General features: G+C 44.5%; 1 protein-coding gene across 1 annotated transcript in view; it reads right to left on the reverse strand.

Moving 5' to 3' along the window:
* LOC128688701 (Y+L amino acid transporter 2) overlaps window positions 1-19,463 on the reverse strand; it is a 106,289-nt gene that overhangs the window by 54,481 nt on the left and 32,345 nt on the right. The window contains exon 4 of the mRNA XM_053776682.2: window positions 10,899-11,124. Coding sequence (XP_053632657.1) covers window positions 10,899-11,124 — 226 coding nt within the window. The remainder of the gene's footprint in view (window positions 1-10,898; window positions 11,125-19,463) is intronic.

Here is a 19,463-nt window from a genome sequence, read left to right on the forward strand (position 1 = left end):
AGACAGAAGAAAGTATTGGGTGGTGGGCATTGACATCCCCAGCCACAACAAGACCCTTCCGTGGGGCGAGTGCTGCCACCTCTGAAATGTCAAGGGTGTACCGAGAGCTTCTGTAAATATTGTAAACCACGAGAGGTCCATCCGCCAGGTGTAGGGTGACAGCCTGAACCTCTACGCCCTCCCCACAGTCGATGGGGTCAGTGGAGATTGAATGAGGGATAGTGGTCCTGACGTAGATCGCCGTGCCCCTGCCAGTCCCTTCCAGGCGCTGAAGGTAGGCAGAGAATCCCGGAATACGTGGCTGCATTTGACGTGACAAATCGGTGAGTGTCTCCTGAAACAGGAAGACATCAACCTCATCCTGAACTGCAGCTTCAATCACTAAGTGAATTTTCCGCTGCAGCCCACAAATGTTCCACTGGAGGATCTTCAAGGGCCGCAGAGGTGGCTCACTGCTTCCATCTCTGCCTGGGACTCGTTGTCCGTTGTTGGCGACTCCGGGGCCTCCTCCATCACAGACTGGAAGGACTCCTGGATGATGGCTTGAAGTTCCATTGAGTCTTTCCTGTCCAGTAGGACCATGCCCAGCATCCATGACAGGAGCTGCCTGCAGGCGCCCCTGTCCTCTGCTGACGGCAGCAGGCGACAGAGGAGCGCTGAGATGACCCCGATGGTTTTCTTCAGTCGATCCGGAAAGGATTCGACCATTACCTCTGCAGGCATTGAGCTGGATAACCCGTCGAGTCGGGGCTGGGTCACAGGGTATGTCTGGGTGGCTGTCGACACTGCAGCAGCATAAGCTGGGTGCACCCTGGGCCCGGCATGAGTGGCCATGGGCTTCCAAGTCCCCTGGCGGGGTACCTCTGCCTGACTCTGGCCGCTCACAGTAGGGGCCTGCCCTTGGGAAGAGGCCTGCTGGCGGTATGGCAAGGAATGTTGGTGCCCAGCTGGGACCTGCTGGGCAGTGTGCCTGGCCTGTGGCTGTTTTTCCCAATGATTCTGTCTTCTTGGCCACCTTGCCATCTGACCCCGCAGTTGACCGCGCTGCTGCAAACCAGTGTCTGCCCCCTGATGCCTCCACTGGGAGCCCAGTGCTGGGAACTCGCTGGTATTGCCCTCCTGCGGTATCCGGGGAACCGTGATTGGAGCCCATGCTGACTGTTGCTGGGCAGTTCCAAGGCTGGGTGGCGTCGGGGCTGTCGGGTCGTTCCGATGACGAACCTGCTGCCAGTGCTGCACCATCACAGGACAGCTCCGGTTCCAGGCATGGTGCCTCTTTGAGCAGTTGGCACACTTGGGCTCTGGCCAAAGGGCTTCGCCAGTTGGCTGTTTGAGGATTGCAATGCAGTCCTTCGAGTCGTGTGCCTTGCTGCACACACCACACTTCTTCTCTCGCTGGCAGGTGGCTGCAATATGATTGAACCCCTGGCAGTTGAAGCATTGTACTGGGCCTGACAGGTATGGTCGGGTCTTGAATCTTCCCCAGACCCCAAGGTCCAGGTGCGTGGGAAGTGGACCTTTGTGGTGGATCAGCACCTGGCGGGTGGGCACCTTGTTCACCGTTGCAGTGAGTCGCTCCACCTTGACAATATTGGGCACTTCCAAAATGGGGTCCAGTGGGAGGGGCACAGGGACGTGTAAAAACACCCCCTTGTACACCTTCTCCGAAGCAAGCAGTTCCACCATACTGGGATGGGTCACAACCAGCCCCTTCAACTCCTCGTAAGAGTCTTCGTCCCGAGGAATGACCAGAACCTCGTTCCTGAGAGTGAACTCGCAGCGGAACTTGAGGTGGGGGAGACCTTCCAGATACCTTACAAACCCGTAGTTGGGAACCTTGAATTTGTTGAAGGCCCTGGTTGCTTGTGCCCGAGCTGAGCGGGAACTCCTCCTTCCACGTGGAGTCAGGCAGTCCCCGTCCACTGTGTAGGCCAACGCAACTGGTGTAGGGACCTGGGATGGCTCCATCCTTGCCACTTGAGGAGCTACATCCTCCTGGCTTCCTTCCACGACCCCTATGACCATCTGGGGGTGCAAGTCTTCTTGGGTAGGGGCTGCCGACGGACCTAGTGGCAGATTGGTAGGTACAGTAGTCTCCATTGCATCCTTGGCCTTCTTGGTGGGGGCTCCCACCTGCCCCACGTCGTCCTCCAACTCGTCCCCGCATTCCAATGAACGTTTAGGCCGCTCTCCTGGATCTGTCATGGTGACTGTAGGTGTGGGGACAGAGCCAGCAGCAGAGCTGCTGCCTGTGACCTCGCAGCCGCCCACACTGGGTGCAGAGCTGTGAGGCTCAGAGCCCCAGTCGGGCCCGTAGCCACCCTCTCGTGGCTCACTGCTCTGAAGCACTGAACACAGTCCAAGTATCACCAGGAATGACGCTAATCTGTGCGTAAACTAACAGATTTGCGAACACAACACACACTGTTTTCCAATCTTCGTCCAGTCGATAATCCTCATGAATTGAAATTCTTGTCTTTTTTTTTTCTGGCCTACAACGTTCATGCTGTCATTAGGTGCCATAAATACCATTCTGCTAATTTTATTGTAGAAACAGTAATAATAATGTTTTAATCAGTTACTAAAGAGTTTTTCTTCTGATTGGTTTCCAAATATTATTGAAGATACATTCTATAAGAAAGATGATAACCTTGAAATTTAGTATGAGTAGGTATAAATCTGAAATTTTTTCGAAATAGTTAAAACACTGCAGAATACCTTCTCTGATCCGCTTCAAACTTTTATCATTGATGTTCTTTACTGAAACACACCTTGTTACTCACTTTCGGCAGAGAAAATTCAAATTTTCAAGTTTATTTAGTAAATTGTAAATTCTGGTGAATCGTAGTAGGAAGTACTTTCGAATTAATTTTGGTCTGTGTGGTGTGTCAACCTGCCACTTATTTTTTTTCCTAATGTCCTCATATCATTTTTTTTAATTAAAATATTTTTTCTTACAGGACTGTAAGAATTTTAAGCGGAATGTAACTGAGAAAAGTAAACTTGCAAAAATAAAAAACTGTGCCTTTGTAGCATCTTTAAGGTTGACGACAGGAAACTTTCCTATTTCTTGGAACATTTTCAGAAACATTTTGGTTTAATGCTTGAGGATGCATTATTTGATTAAAATCAAATTTCACTGGTCAACAATTTTTGAAAAGTTGTATGCTTCTTAAATGTCCAGCAAAAGTCTGCAAACATTCTTGTGCCCCATTTGCCCTGGTTCCATTTTTCCATGGTTGAAATATCTTTTTGAAACCTGTCACCATGTTCATCACTAACTGCCCCATAGTTTGCTGGAAGAAAAGTCTAAATGTGAGTTCAAGAACTGGATTTTAAGTGACATGTTACATCCATTCGCTGCCTGGCTGTGGTGGAGTGTGGTTGTGCTTTGCACCCCTCTTCTGTTCTATCAGGAGAGCTACCTTCAGTCAACATGGTGCTCAGTGTTAGACGCCGGATCAACACAGTGGGGATTGAACCTCTCTGTGGGGCGATATCGCCTGCTTCAGCATCACAAGTATTACTTCCTACCATCATTCGTGAGACATGGCATTTAGGACGAAGAGATATGTGGAGTTGCGTAAAATGGAGCACACAGAGTTTTTGTGAAGTTGCTCTCATCCACAGTGTACAAGTTGTTGGTGACTCGTTTTCAGGATGTCAGTCTTGATGTTACTCTGGCTGTTCGTGTATGGATGATTAATGTTTCACGTCATTTTACATGGGTTAAGCTTCACATCGTCCCATTTGAGGCAGATGAAGCGGACATCAGAAGTGTATTTGAAGCATATGGGACTGTTAATATGGCCCAGCATGGTAAGTGGGTCTCAGGTGCTTATGCAGGTCTCCAGGAAGGCACCTTTACCCTGAAAATGACTTTGCGGCACCCCATACTATCTTACGTGTACCTGATGGATTTTAAAATGCAGGTCATGGTGTTGTACGCCAGGCAGAGGCATACATGCTGCTTATGTGGAACTTATGATCGCATGGCAGTGGTGTGTGGGAAGCAGCAATGGGTGCATGGCCCAGCAGCAGACGCACCTGTTCTCGTGAGGGAGGTGGCCATTGAGGGCATGGTCATCTGTGGAGTGAGATGGTGGAGGAGACACCTGTAGCATCGGGAGAGGGCGGGGCACTTGAAGAGTTAGCGGGCCCCATAGACTTTACCGGCAGCAAGTGACAAGACGCAGGTACGGGCAGAAGTGCTGGTGCTCGAGGAGGAGCTGGTTATGGTGTTGCAGACCTTGTTACCATCTGCAGAGGTGGATGTACCTGAGCAGGTGGCTGGTACTGAGCCGCCAGCTGTGGTGAGTTAGCGGTAGGAGCACCTTGGGGAGCCTGAGACTAACAGTGTGTCTGAGACGTCACTGAGTGTGTCTGAGACGTACTGTGGAGGTAGAGGTCCATTGTGTGGCCTCCCAGGGCAACGACATGGAGGAAGAGATCTTCACAAGGAAGCAGGCCACTGCATCAGATTCAAATGATATCTTGATGCCGGTGCAGCGGCCTTGGAAGAAGTCTTGGGTGGATGGGGATTATAGTGGTGGCCACGGTAGGCAGCACCGAAAGAGGGGGGGCTGGAAGGTGGTGTTGGGGTGACAGGTGGTGCCCCAAGTTCTGGTGGACCTGAAAAGAGTGTCGAGAAGAGGCAGGGATGGATACTTTAAGCGGTCTCAGGTGTATGACAGTGAATGTTAATGGATTGTGTTATGGCATGAAGAGAGAGTGGTTTAGGACGTTTTTGTATAAATGTAAGATGGATGTTGTGTTTCTACAAGAACACAATTTTAAGGATGGTAGAGTGTTGGAGGTGGAAGGGTATCAGGTGGTGGCACTGCCATCTGCTAATTTAAAAGGAGGTGTGGGTGTCTTGATCCGGGAGGCAAGCCCATTTGTTTTGCAGGGAAGTGAGGGAGGAGGAGGGGGGAGGGTCTTGCATGTGGATGGGTGGTGGATGGGGGAGAAGGTATCTTTTGTCAGTGTGTATGTTCCTGCAGAAAATGATGTGCATGTGAAGATGGATTTTGTGTGTGAGGACATAGTGTTTTTCTTGTGAGCATTGCCATCCGTGGCACTAGTAGGTGGAGACTGGAACTGCATTATCAGGAGTGCAGATATGGAACCCCAGGGGGGTGGGGTATGTGTCGAAGGTCTTAAGTGACCTTTTGAGGGATGTACATTTAAGGGATGCTTTTGGGGGGGTCTTAGGAGGTGGAGCACACATTTGTATGGTGAGGTTACACAGCTAGGTTAGACAGACTGTATCTCTCACAGGGGCTCATTGTTGAGTCTTTTCATGCTATGGAGGTAGCTTATGTGAATCATCGGGCAGTAGTGGCAGAGGTGAGGTGGGAGTCACTGGCGGGAAGGTATAGGAGTTATTGGAAGTTGAACACGAGTGTGCTAGGTAACAAGGAGGGGTTGGAGGGGTTTGCAGCAGTGTGGGAGTGGCTCAGTGTGGAAGAGACGGGGGTGGGGGACGTGGTGAAATGGTGGGATGGTGTGGCAAAGGAAAGGATTAGGCAATATTATGTGTGGGAAGTATGGTCTTACCAACTATTTGGAGGACAGGTTAAGGGGTTATTATGTGATGGGGGGGCGGTGGCAGGTACTTATTCAATGGAAGATATTGACGCCGTGAAGGGGAGAATACGTGAGTTACAGGATGAGGGGTTTGTAGTGGTGAGGGTGCAGGTGGGGGTGGAAGAGGTGTTATGGGGGGACAGGCCATCGGCATACATGTTGCGCAGACAGACGCAACATCTGTAGGCCACTGCTATCCCATGCTTAGAATTCCATACATCGATGGGAGGATATCAGGAGGGTCAGGTGATACAGGCCATGAAAGTTATGAGTGCGTATGTGGATATATGGTATGAGGAGTATTGGAAAAGTTGTGGAGTGGTGGGGGAGGTTTTTGAACAGGTGTGTGAGTATGTGTTGTGCAATCTGGGGAGGAGTGATAGGGAAGCATTGGGCAGGATCATTATTTATTTATTAGCACACTGGCCGATTCCCACCAAGGCAGGGTGGCCCGAAAAAGAAAAACTTTCATCATCATTCACTTCATCACTGTCTTGCCAGAAGGGTGCTTTACACTACAGTTTTTAAACTGCAATATTAACACCCCTCCTTCAGAGTGCGGGCACTGTACTTCCTATCTCCAGGGCTCAAGTCCAGCCTGCCGGTTTCCCTGAATCCCTTCATAAATGTTACTTTGCTCACACTCCAACAGCACATCAAGTATTAAAAACCATTTGTCTCCATTCACTCCTATCAAACACGCTCATGCATGCCCGCTGGAAGTCCAAGCCCCTCGCACACAAAACCTCCTTTACCCCCTCCCTCCAACCTTTCCTAGGTTGACCCCTACCCCGCCTTCCTTCCAGTACAGACTGATACACTCTTCAAGCCATTCTGTTTCGCTCCATTCTCTCTATATGTCTGAACCACCTCAACAACCCTTCCTCAGCCCTCTGGACAACAGTTTTGGCACTCCCACACCTCCTCCTCCTAACTTCCAAACTACGAATTCTCTGCATTATATTCACACCACACATTGCCCTCAGACATGACATCTCCACTGCCTCCAGCCTTCTCCTCGCTGCAACATTCATCACCCATGCTTCACACCCATACAAGAGCGTTGGTAAAACTATCCTCTCATACATTCCCCTCTTTGCTTCCAAGGACAAAGTTCTTTGTCTCCACAGACTCCTAAGTGCACCACTCACCCTTTTCCCCTCATCAATTCTATGATTCACCTCATCTTTCATAGACCCATCTGCTGACACGTCCACTCCCAAATATCTGAATACATTCACCTCCTCCATATTTTCTCCCTCCAATCTGATATCCAATCTTTCATCACCTAATCTTTTTGTTATCCTCATAACCTTACTCTTTCCTGTATTCACTTTCAATTTTCTTCTTTTACATACCCTACCAAATTCATCCACCAACCTCTGCAACTTCTCTTCAGAATCACCCAAGAGCACAGTGTCATCAGCAAAGAGCAACTGTGACAACTCCCACTTTATGTGTGATTCTTTATCTTTTAACTTCACACCTCTTGCCAAGACCCTCGCATTTATTTCTCTTACAACTCCATCTATAAATATATTGAACAGCCACAGTGACATTACACATCCTTGTCTAAGGCCTACTTTTACTGGGAAATAATCTCCCTCTTTCCTACACACTCTAACTTGAGCCTCACTATCCTCTTAAAAACTCTTCACTGTTTTCAGTAACCTTTCTCCTATATCATGCATCTGCAACATCTGCCACATTGTCCCCCTATCCACCCTGTCATATGCCTTTCCCAAATCCATAAATGCCACAAAAACCTCTTTAGCCTTATCTAAATACTGTTCACTTATATGTTTCACTGTAAACACCTGGTCCACACTCCCCCCTACCTTTCCTAAAGCCTCCTTGTTCATCTGCTATCCTATTCTCCGTCTTACTCTTAATTCTTTACAGGATCATTACGGGGGAGGAAATATGGTCAACATTAAGTGAGATGCATAGGGGAAAAGCGCCAGACATCGATGGTCTTCCGTGCAAGTTTTATCTACAGCATAGGGAGCTGGTGAGTGGCTTTTTGGTCCGGTTAATGAATTGGATGAAGGAGAGGGGCGAGTTGGGGGAGAAGCAGTAGTGGTGTTGGTCCCAAAGGGAAAGCAGCAGAACACCCTTCGGGACTACCACACCATCTCGTTGCTGTACACAGGTTATAAGTTGTATGCGAAGATATTGGGAAATAGGTTTAAGTGTGTCGTGGGAAGGGTGGTATCTGAGAATCAGTCTGGGCTGCCAGGGAGGTCTATGGTTGTGGGGCATGGGATAATTAAGGGATTCGTGGAATCAAGGGGGAGGGGCAGGGGGCAATGTTGTGGGTCTTTGATTGGCAGGGGGCATATGATAGGGTGGAAAGAGGAGCATTGAGCACTATACTCAGTCGACAGGGTTTTGGTGAAGAAATTGTGGGGTGGGTTGAAGCGTTGTACTGGGGTGCAAGGGCGAGGGTGCAGATCAGTGGATGCTTGGGGGAGGCAGTTATCATGGGGTGGGGTCTTAGGCAAGGGTGTCCAATGCCACAACTATTATTTGCATGTGTCCAGGACCCCTTTTACCGAATGGTGGAGGAATGTGTGTGCACAGGGGGTGGGGGAGGGGTAGGAAGGGTTTGGCCTGGTTTGGTCGGATATGTTGACGACACAACTGTCCTGGTGCGGGAGGGTATGGGGCTGGGGGTTTTAAAGGATGCTGTGAAATTGTTCGGGGGTGCTACTGGTATGAAAGTGAACCTGGAGAAGTCAGCCATCCACAACTCTTTTACCAAACCAGTGCTTTCCTGTACCCTTCCTGAATATGAATTTTTCCAATTTAAGACCATTGCTGTGAGTCCTATCTATGTTAGACATTTTTAGCAATCCATTTACATCCCCTTTATTAATTCCTGTTTTCCATTTATACACCTCAAACATATCCCCCCTAATTCTATGCCTTTTTAGAGAGTGCAGATTCAAGGCCCTCAGTCTATCCTCATAGGAAAGATTTCTGATACATGAGATCAACTTTGTCATCCACTTTTGTACATTTTCCAGAGCATTTATATCCCCTCTGTAATACGGTGACCAGAACTGTGCAGCATAATCTAAATGTGACCTAACCAAAGATATATAGAGTTGCAGAACCTGAGGACTTCTATTATTTATACTTCGTGCTATGAAGCCAAGGATTCTGTTAGCATTATTGCGAACACTTATGCACTGTTGCCTTGGTTTCAGATTACTGCTAGCCAGAACTCCTAAGTCTGTTTTACAATCTGTAATATTAAGATCTACATTATTTAGTTTATATGTGGCATGGTTATTTTCCTGTCCAATATTCAGAACTTTGCATTTGTCTATTTTAAACTGCATCTGCCATTTCTCCGACCATAGCATCAGTTTATTCAAATCATCCTGGAGTGCTCTAATGTCCTCAATAGAATGAATTGGACGGCCTATTTTGGAGTCATCAGGAAATTTGCTTATGTCGCTATTTATTCCCTGTTTATGTCGTTTATGTAGATTGTGAACAACAAGGGACCCAACACTGACCCCTGTGGAACACTGCTTGTGACGTCCCTCCATTCTGATTTCTTCCAATTTATGCAAACTCTCTGCTGCCTAATTGTCAACCATGCCTCTACCCAGGAAAAAATTTCTTCTCCTATTCCGTGAGCCTTAAGTTTTCTCAACAGCCTCTGATATGGAACTCTATAGAAAACCTTACTGAAGTCCATATACACAATATCATATTCAATACCTCCTCAAATACCTTAGTGAAGAAAGTGAATTCGTAAGGCAGGAATGCCCCTTTGTAAAACCGTGATGAGATACATTAATCAATTTATGCCTTTCAAGATGACTATGGATTGCTTCGGCAATTATTGATTCCATAAATTTACCAACTATGAAAGTAAGGCTTATTGGTCTATAGTTCGAAACTAAGGACCTGTCACCTGCCTTGTGAATAGGTATTACATTTGCCATTTTCCACTTGTCTGGCACTATGCCAGTTTGTATTGATATATTGAAAAGAGTAGCCAAAGATATGTTAATTTCTTCTTTACATTCCTTTAAAACTCTTGCAAACAGTTCATAAAGGCTTGGAGATTTGTTAGGTTTTAGTTTCTCTATTTGTCTGAGGACCATGTCACTAGTTACCCTAATCGTGCATAGTTTCTTATCGTCCTGTTCTATATAATTTATTATTTCTGGACTTTCGCTAGTATCTTCCTGAGTAAAACCTGAGAGGAAGTAGAAACTGAAAAGTTTACACATTTCCTTATCACTGTCAGTGATCTGACCTGAGTTACTCAGGTCAGATTACTGACAGTGATCTTACTTCTGTATACCTGAAAGAATCCTTTTGGGTTAGTCTTCGAATTCCTTGCAACTTTAACCTCATAATCCCTTTTTGCTTTTCTTATTCCTTGTTTCACTTCTCTCTTTAATTGAATATATTGATTTCTTAACTGCCCTCACCATCTTTTGATACGCCTATATATGCCTCTCTTTTGACCAATGAGATGTTATAATCTATTGCTTATCCATATGGGATCATTGTTGTTAAATCTAATTTACCTACTCCGGACAAAATTCGTCTGGGCAGCCAGCACTATGCTCTGAAATATGTCGTATTGGCAACCAACTCTACCTACCTGACACATAGTAAGGTCGTCCCAGTTTAGCCCACCCAGGTAATTTCTCATACTTATGAAGTCGGCCAAGCGGAAATCTGGGACAATGACTTGATTGCAGTTATCTGGGTAATTCCATGATATATTGAAACTAAGTGGTTTGTGATCTTGTACAGCTTGTCAGACACTGCAACATCATGGAATCTTAATTCTGAGGACATGTTGTACAAGAATGGTATTGTATACCATTCTTGTACAACTTGTCAGACACTGCAACATCATGGAATCTTGATTCTGAGGACTTGTACATAACCTTCACGACTACGGCAACTACTACTACAACTAACCCATCTCTTTGGGTAGGACCTACTTCCACTGGGGAATCCCTCCTACCAGTGACTATGCCCTCGTCTGCTAGACGTCCCATTTCCACCTGACGTTAGTATATAAGCGTCAGGAGCCTTGCTTCTGCTTCAGAATCTCCACGACTACGGTGCTCTTCGCACCTACTCCAAGGTTGAGGGACTGATTACCTCATCTTCTGTACATAATTCTACTGTCTTCAAGTTATGTCCTGGAATTTGTACTGATAAAGCCACTGGATGGCGAAACGTCTACAATAAAGACACCCAGATGTTGCACATGTGTCTTAATTTCATCTCGTTGGTATTGTATACCATTCTTGTACAAAACTCACCATCCTGAGTAAGAGAAGATTGTGGAGTAGAAAGCAGTGATGATGGAGGAGACTTCCCATATGGTTCCTCGCATGGGGTCGAGGAATTGCTCAGTATTACCCCAGGCCAAGTGGTTCACTCCAGCTACGATGATCACAGTTAGTGCCAGCACCTTGCACAGTGCCAGTAAGGTCTGAACTCGGGCTCCGAGCTGTACTCCAGAGCAATGAATGTATGCAATTCCACCTGTTGAAATATTTCTCATGTGGTTCATATATACACATACACATAGAATCAGTACATACACACATATACACAAAAACAGACACACACACTGGAGGACAGGAGGGTCAGGGAAGACATGATAACGACGTATAAAACACTGCGAAGAATTGACAAGGTGGACAAAGACAGGATGTTCCAGGGATGGGATACAGAAACAAGGGGTCACAGATGAAAGTTGAAAACTCAAATGAGTCAAAGGGATGTTAGGAAGTATTTCATCAGTTATAGAGTTGTCAGGCAGTGGAATAGCCTAGAAAGTGGCGTAGTGGAGGCAGGAACCATACATAGTTTTAAGACGAAGTTTGATAAAGCTCATCTAACACACACATACAGGAAACACATACAAGACACACATACAAGACACACATACAAGACACATGCAAGACACATGCAAGACACACATACAATGCACACATGTACAACAAACAGCCACACAACATGCACATGCACACACACACACACACACACACACACACACACACACACACACACACACACACACACACACACACACACACACACACACAAACATAATGCATAAACAACATTAACACACACATACAATACACACATAAACAACAAACACACACAAACACATACTAAGAAAACTAGCTCATTAACAAGAAAAAATGGGATCTCAGAGGGGAAGTCAAAGATTCAGAGGAACAGAAGAAGATGGACCTGGAAAGGAAGAATGGATGGAGAAGCTAAATGAAAGGATGGAACATGAGTGGGAAAGCAAGCTAGTCGAGCTTATTGTGAGAATGGAGAAGAGACAAAGTCACAGTGTGACTTTGTAAATGGTCCAAGTCGGACCGAAACGTCGTCGTAAGCTTCTCTCTTTTATGTGCGGGTTATTTGTGTATCGTTCCAGTCACGGTATTGTGCTTTTTTTGTTATTTAAGAGATGAGAGCTGCAGATGCAGATGCCAGAATGCTGAATCTTGAAGCTGAAGTAAAAATGCTGAAGAAATATACCTGACCAATGACCAGAAGGGGCTTAAAATCTAGCACAGAACACCAATGTTCAACGAGGAGTTCTATGAAATGGAAGGAGACAAGATCTAGGTTGAGGCCCTATCAGGCCATCATGAAATGTCGAGGAATGAAAGGAGCATGCTACTGGGCACAGGCACAGCAGTGAGTGAGGGGGAGGGTGAAGGTAAAGAAAGTGACAGACCCCTTACAGAGGAGCAAACAGGCCACCTGACGATACAGGAATTAATAAGGGAGGCAAGGTCTTTGTATAAATGTACCCAGAAAAGGAGTGGGAAAAGGAGTGGCAGGTGGAGAGGGAGACATTCAGGCTTTATACATGGGCCTCAGGAGAGCGAAGGGGGGACATAAGATGAAAGATGGCAGAGAGAATAAAAGAGACTGAAAATATCATCAAACAAACAGGAGAGGAAGACATGACTGAGCTGATAAATTTTTAGACAATAGGGGGATACAAGAGGCGAAGAAATCGGTCAGTCAAAGTGATTTTCAAGGCAGAAACAGTGTTGGAATATGAACCTGCAGGAGAAACCATGGCTAAAGGAATGAGCAACATACCAGAAGGTGTTCTTAGATCACGGCAGAACGAGACCCGAACGACATAAGCTGAGAGAGAGGACACAGAGACGAAAGGGTCAGTAAGGGACAATTGGACAGTAAGGGACAATTGGAGTCGAGTGGAGCAGCAAGCACAAATGCCCACAGAACCCCACAGTCAAGCATATTACCCCAAAAAAAAAAACACTGCACACTCACAACTCCCACCCCATCCTACGAAGTAGAACCCCACAGCACCCTATCAGGTCTCCCACTCCTCCAGCCCAAACATTCCTACCAGAAGACAGTGATGGAAAGGAAACTGAAGGTTCGGTACACCAACGCCTTTGGAATAACTAATAAGTGGGAAAAGTAACACAAAAGAATCAGAGACATCACCAGACACCATAGCTCTCACGGAAACCAAGCTCACAGGAATGATAACAAATGTCATCTTTCCAAATGGATATCAAATTCTGAGGAAAGACAGAGAGAGCAGGGTCGTTGAGGAGTTGCACTGCTCATCAAAAATCAATGGAATTTTGCGGAGCTTCTAAGGGGAGGCAGATGAGAAGCAAGGGACTATATAATAGGAACACTTCAGACTGGAGGTCCCAAGGTGGTGATTGCAGTGATTTATAACCCACCACAGGAGGAGGCCAAGACATGAATATGATGAATATAAAAGAGACATAGTTAACACACTGGGTGAAGTGGCAAGAAGGGTCCACGTGGGTAGGGCAAAGCTTCTAGTTGTGGGTGACTGCACTAACAAGGAAATTGACTTGGAAAACTTGGAGCCACACGGGGGCCCTGAGACGTGGATGGCTAAGATGATGAACACAGTGCTGAAAAATATCATGCATCAACACGTTAGGAACACTACCAGAGAGAGAGGAGAGGACTATCCAGCAAGACTGGACCTTGTATTCACCTTTAATAGTTCAGATATTCAGAATATCACATATAAAAGGCCCCCTTGGAGCTAATGATCACGTTGTCTTCAGCTTTGAATATATAGTAGAGCTTCAAGTGGAGAGGGAAGCAGAAAGGGTAGGACAAATGAAACCCAACTACAAAAGAGGTGACTACACAGGCATGCAGAACTTCCTGCTCGAGGTTAAGTGGGAAAGAGAATTGGCAGGAATTTCAGTAAATGATATGATGGAATATGTGACAACAATATGCAAGGAAGTAGACAACAGGTTCTTATCTAAGGGGAACAGAAATAATGAAAAGGCCAGGACGAGCCTTGGTTCACCCAAAGGTGTAGAGAGGCCAAAACTAAGTAAGCTAGAGAATGGAAGAAGTATAGAAGGCAAAGAACCAAGAAAAATGAGGAGAATAGTCAAAGAGTCAGAAATTAATTTTCACAGATAAGGAAGGAGGCCCAGCGACAATATGAAAATGACATAGTAGCAAAAGCAAAGTCTGCCTGTTGTTGTACAGTCACATTAGGATGAAAACAATAGTCAAGGACCAGATAGTCAGGCTCAGGAAGAAAGGAGGGAAGATCACGAGAATCGACCGATAATATGTGAAGAGCTCAAGAAGATATTTATTGACATATTTATAGTGGAGACAGAAAGGGCTCCAGAAAGCTGGAGGGGTGGGTTACACCATCAAGTGCTGGGCACAGTACCTGCAACCAAGGAGAAGGCAAAGAGGCTAATTAGTGAACTAGGAACCTCAGAGACGATGGAGCCGGATGTCTCTCTGTGGGCACAGAGACACTGCATGTACTATAACAACAATCAACACATCTATCAAAATAGGGCGACTACCTGAAATGAGGAAGACAGCAAATGTACTCCAGATTTTTAAGAAAGGACACAAGATGCACAGCACTAAACTACAGACCAGTGTCACTGACGTTTATAGCATGTGAAGTCATGAAGATTATCAGAAGAGTGGTGGAGCACCTAGAAAGGAATGAGCTTATTCACATCAACCAGCATGGTTTCTGGGATGGGAAATCCTGTGCCACAAACCTACTGGAGTTCTATGACAAGTTGACGGTGGTAAGGCAAGAGAGAGAGGGGTGGGCAGATTGCATTTTCTTGGAATGTAAGAAAGCTTTTGACAATTTCACAAAAGAGATTTATGCAAAATCTAGAGGACCAGGCAGGTTTAACAGGGAAGGCACTGCAATGGATCAGAAAATACCTGACAGGAAGGCAATATTGAGTCACATTACGTGACGAGGTGTCAGAGTGGGCGCTTGTGACGAACGGGGTCCCATTGGGGTCAGTCCTAGGACCGGTCCTGTTCCTGGTATATATGAATGACATGACGGAAGGGATAGATTCATAATTGTCCCTGTTTGCAGACAATGTGAAAGTGATGAGGACAATTCAATTGGTTGAGGATCAGGCAGGACTATAAAGGGTTCTAGACATGCTGCAAGCCTAATCCAGCAACTGGCTCCTAGGAATTAACCCCATCAGGTGCAAAGTAATGAAGAGCGGAGAAGGGCAGAGACGACCACAGACAGAGTACAATCTAGGGGGCCAGAGACTGCAAACCTCACTCAAGGAAAAAGATCTTGGGGTGAGTTTAAAACCGAGCACATCTCCTGAGATACACATCAACCAAATAACTGCTACAGCATATAGGCGCCTGGCAAAACTAAGAATTGCGTTTCAACACCTTAATAAGGAATTGTTCAGGATTCAGTACACCGTGTACGTCAGGCCCATATTGGAGTATGCAGCACCAATATGGAACACCTGGTCAAGGGAATTAAAGAGAGTGCAAAGGTTTGCAAAAAGGCTAGTCCCAGAGCTAAGCTGTATGTCCTAAGAAGAGAGGTTAAGGAAAATCGAATTGACGACACTGTAGGACAGGAGGGACAGGGGTGGGGATATGACAACGATGGTAGTGGCATACATAGGGTACGGCAGGAATGATACATACCCTGGGCCCCACTTGAAATGGGACTCCACTAAGCAGATTCTATTAAAGTCAAACAAGCTGTGTTGTCTCTGTTAGAGAGCCCTTCCTTAGTTACATCCAGATAACCTCTCAGTATCCACAAGGATACTGAGAGGTATAATATGCAAGTAATATTATTTTTGCCGTCTTTATTGTGTTTTTATATTATGTCTGCTATCATTACTGAATAAATGGTTTAAGCAGATAAAATTTATTAATAATAATAGCGTCAGTATAAGACATATTGTGGTCTACAGCAACCACTCCACTTGACTCCTCCTACCTCTTCTATAAGCCCCTCCCACACATAAGAACATAAAAGCATAAGAAAGAAGGAACACTGCAACAGGCCTACTGACCCATGCGATGCAGGTCCCTGCCTTCCCCTTCGGATTAGACCAATGACCCACCCAGTATGGTCATCTCCACTCCACGGTATTAGAAAGAAAAATAGACAAAAATTAAAACAAAAATAAAAAAAATTTCACCAAAATGTTGCCAGATTCTTAAACTAATTTTCTGTAAACAAAACTCATTTTCCTTATTTTTCGAATAATTCTCTATCCGCACGCCACGAAATCCTGAAGGTCCCTAAACCGAACCCTAGAACCAACAGTGGTAAGTCTACCAAGACTAAGGAATTGATACCAGTTCCGTTGGAACTGGTATCAAATTCCGTAGTCTTGAATAATGCTCTATCCGCACGCCACGAAATCCTGAAGGGTCCTAAACCTAGCCCTAGAACCAACAGTGGTAAATCTACTAAGACTACAGAATTGATACCAGTTCCGATGGAAATGACGATAATCAGCTCACCCTCTAGTTTCTCTAATGTTATACTTACGACCAGCTAAACCTTCAGAAAGATGTTAAATCGAGAGTTGATCGTGGTAAGGTCGCCATTGTAAGAGGAATGCTTTCCTCCTGATCAGAAGTATGGAAAAAGAAATAATGAATAACTTTCAGGAAAAATAATAATGGAAAAATTAAAAAAGTTGGCTTAAATGAGTTCTTGAGAGATTAGACTTTTCTTAAACCAGGATGTCATCTTAAGATGTAATGAAGGTATGTTTGTTATCTTGGGTAGGAGGTGGTAGTCTGATTTTAGGTATATGGACAAGCTCCTGTCATTTCTGGTTCGCAGTATCTCACTCCAGATCACAAAGGAGAGATGAGGAGTCCCTATGCCCCACTAAGTCCCGTCGCCTAGGATCTCACTCTAGAATATCAAGTGTCTACTGTGGATGAGCACATTAGCAAAAAAGGTGGTAATGAAAAAAAAATAGTTACAAGATGGGTATTAAGTATAACACTGAAGAAAGATTAAGGGTTGTAATTGTACTTGAATGTCATTGCTGGTAATCAGGTTAAATAAAAAAAATTAAACAGTATTCCTGGTCGATCACCCTACCTGATCAGGAGGAGAGTAGAGGAGAAGTAAGTTCCCAAACTCCCAACCAAACCAGGTAAGGTTAATACTACCAGGAGTAGAAGATAAAAAAAAAGTCAGATACGAGGAAATCGGGTGCTTTACAGCAGCCCCCTAAATGGCAGTGGAGGCGGCTACACACTGTAACAGTCTCTTGGAGTCTGAAATACCATAAACACAAATTTTCGGTGATCTGTCTGATATTCAAATCAACATGTTCTCTAAGAGCTACAATATTTGCAAACTTCTGAGGTGTAGCATCCATTATGAATTTCAGCAGTAATCATGAACAGAAGAGAAGAATTTGGCAAAACCACATTCATTCACTGAGCACGCGTGTAGCAATAGCCTTACAAAACAACAACTGTTGTACCACTGACTGACAAAAATTGCAAGGAAACACCACAGGTGAATGGTTGTCAGAAGTCGATAACAAACTCTCCTGAAAAATGAGAACCCAGAGTACACTAATTAAGCCAGAAACTAAGACATATTATGAGTTAATCATAATTACAGTAATATTACTGCATCACTGTAACTATGAAACCAGAGTAAAAAGGAGAGCCTTTCTCACAATATTTCTGAGTGCCTCTCGAGAGTGCAGCCCAGAGTTTCTTGATGAGGATATCAGGAAAATCTTTGATATTGTCATGAAACCACATTACCCTAAATACTGACGAAATCGTAATGACACGACAGTCTGGAGTTTTGAGACTCTGACCGCGGGTTCAAACACCACCCGTGGGATGGTTTGTTTGCAATCGTGTCATTACGATTTCGTGAATCATGTTGACGGCTTTGAGGGACTTGAGCTAGAGTTCGTCACAACCATGCTAGCGAGAAATTCGTCTGCAAAAACTTGCATTTGTGGTCACAGTGGTGCCTATGCTAACCTTCCTATGGTGTAGAAATATACTTAGTTAGATGAATCTTATTGAAGCGAGCTGGCCCAGTGGCTAACGCGATGGTCTGGAATTTTCAGACTCTCTGACAATGGGTTCAAACCCCACCCGTGGTATGGTTTATTTACACTAAAGAGTTTGTAGAAGTGGTTGTTGGTTGCAGCTAGGAAAACTTACTATAGCACTGAACCTAATATTAAGAATGTGTTGGTTCTCCCATAAAATGAGAATTTATCTGTCCTGCTGAATGCCCTAAAAAGATTCAACATACAAGATGCTTTTAAAATTCCTGGATGGTTAAAAGCATTTTGATCAACATTTCCCCTCAACACTGTATTGTGAGTGTTTACAGGAATGGGTGTAATGGCTGTAACTTATCTTACATAGAACAGACTGGCAAACCTCTAGATTTTTGGTTAATACAACACCAATATCTGATATGAACAGCTCAGTAATCAAATGCAATATTCAATCACACTCGGGTTTGCAACAATCCTGCAAACTGATCAGAAGCCAGAGTCCTAGTTCCTAGTACCTCATGGTTGGAAAGAATCAGTTTCATAAAACAGATAAACATTCATTATCTAATAATAATAATAATAATAATAATAATAATAATAATAATAATAATAATAATAATAATAATAATAATAATAGTTTTGGATTATTCAAACTCGATTCATTTAAAACTGAGGACATACTTCATGATGTGAAGCTGATTCCTATACAGATGCTTTGGATTTCCTTAAATATTGTACCTGTTTTTCTGCTCTTCTTGTGTTAGACCAGCTTCTGCTCAAGAGATGGGAGAGATAGATAAACTATAGACATCTCCTTCTTGTTTTAAGTGAGTCACTCATAGATCCATTCTCCTTAATATTATGGAATTTTCCTAAGACAATTGCCAAATATACTCATATCTATATTCAGTATGCAAAATTTGTCCGAATTTTTGGTAATTGTTATGTCACTAATTTTATGTCTGTTAGGTCAATGCTTCATTATCAGTGCTTGTGGGCTTGCTTTTTTCTACTACTTTAATACTCTGCCTTCATTTTTCTGGCACTCAGGACTTGTTGGCCTAGCATCATCTCCGTCATTCGAGCCAAAATCTTTGGAATTCCTACTCAATTCTGCAAAATTGCAAGCTCCTGAAAGGCCTAGAGCTATCATTTGACTCTCCCGGTGGCTGTTCCGCATTTCGGTGGAGAGAAGTAAATGGGATTAGGTCAGGGGTTTCAAATAGAGTTAGAGCTAAAGAAGGAGTAGAAATAATGTTGAAGGATAAGCTATGACAGGAAAAAAGGAATTTAAATATATTAATTCAAGGATTATGTGCAGTGAAATAAAGGTTGGATGTGAGAAGTGGGTTATAGTGAGCATATAAGGCACCTGGAGAAGAGAGAAGTGTAGAGGAGACAGATAGGTTTTGGGAAATGAGTGAGTGTGTGAGGAGTTTTGAACCAAGTGTGAGAGTACTTGTGGCTGGGGATTTCAATGCT

Source organism: Cherax quadricarinatus, chromosome 13 (assembly GCF_038502225.1).
Source record: "Cherax quadricarinatus isolate ZL_2023a chromosome 13, ASM3850222v1, whole genome shotgun sequence".
Taxonomy (NCBI): Eukaryota; Metazoa; Arthropoda; class Malacostraca; order Decapoda; family Parastacidae; genus Cherax; species Cherax quadricarinatus.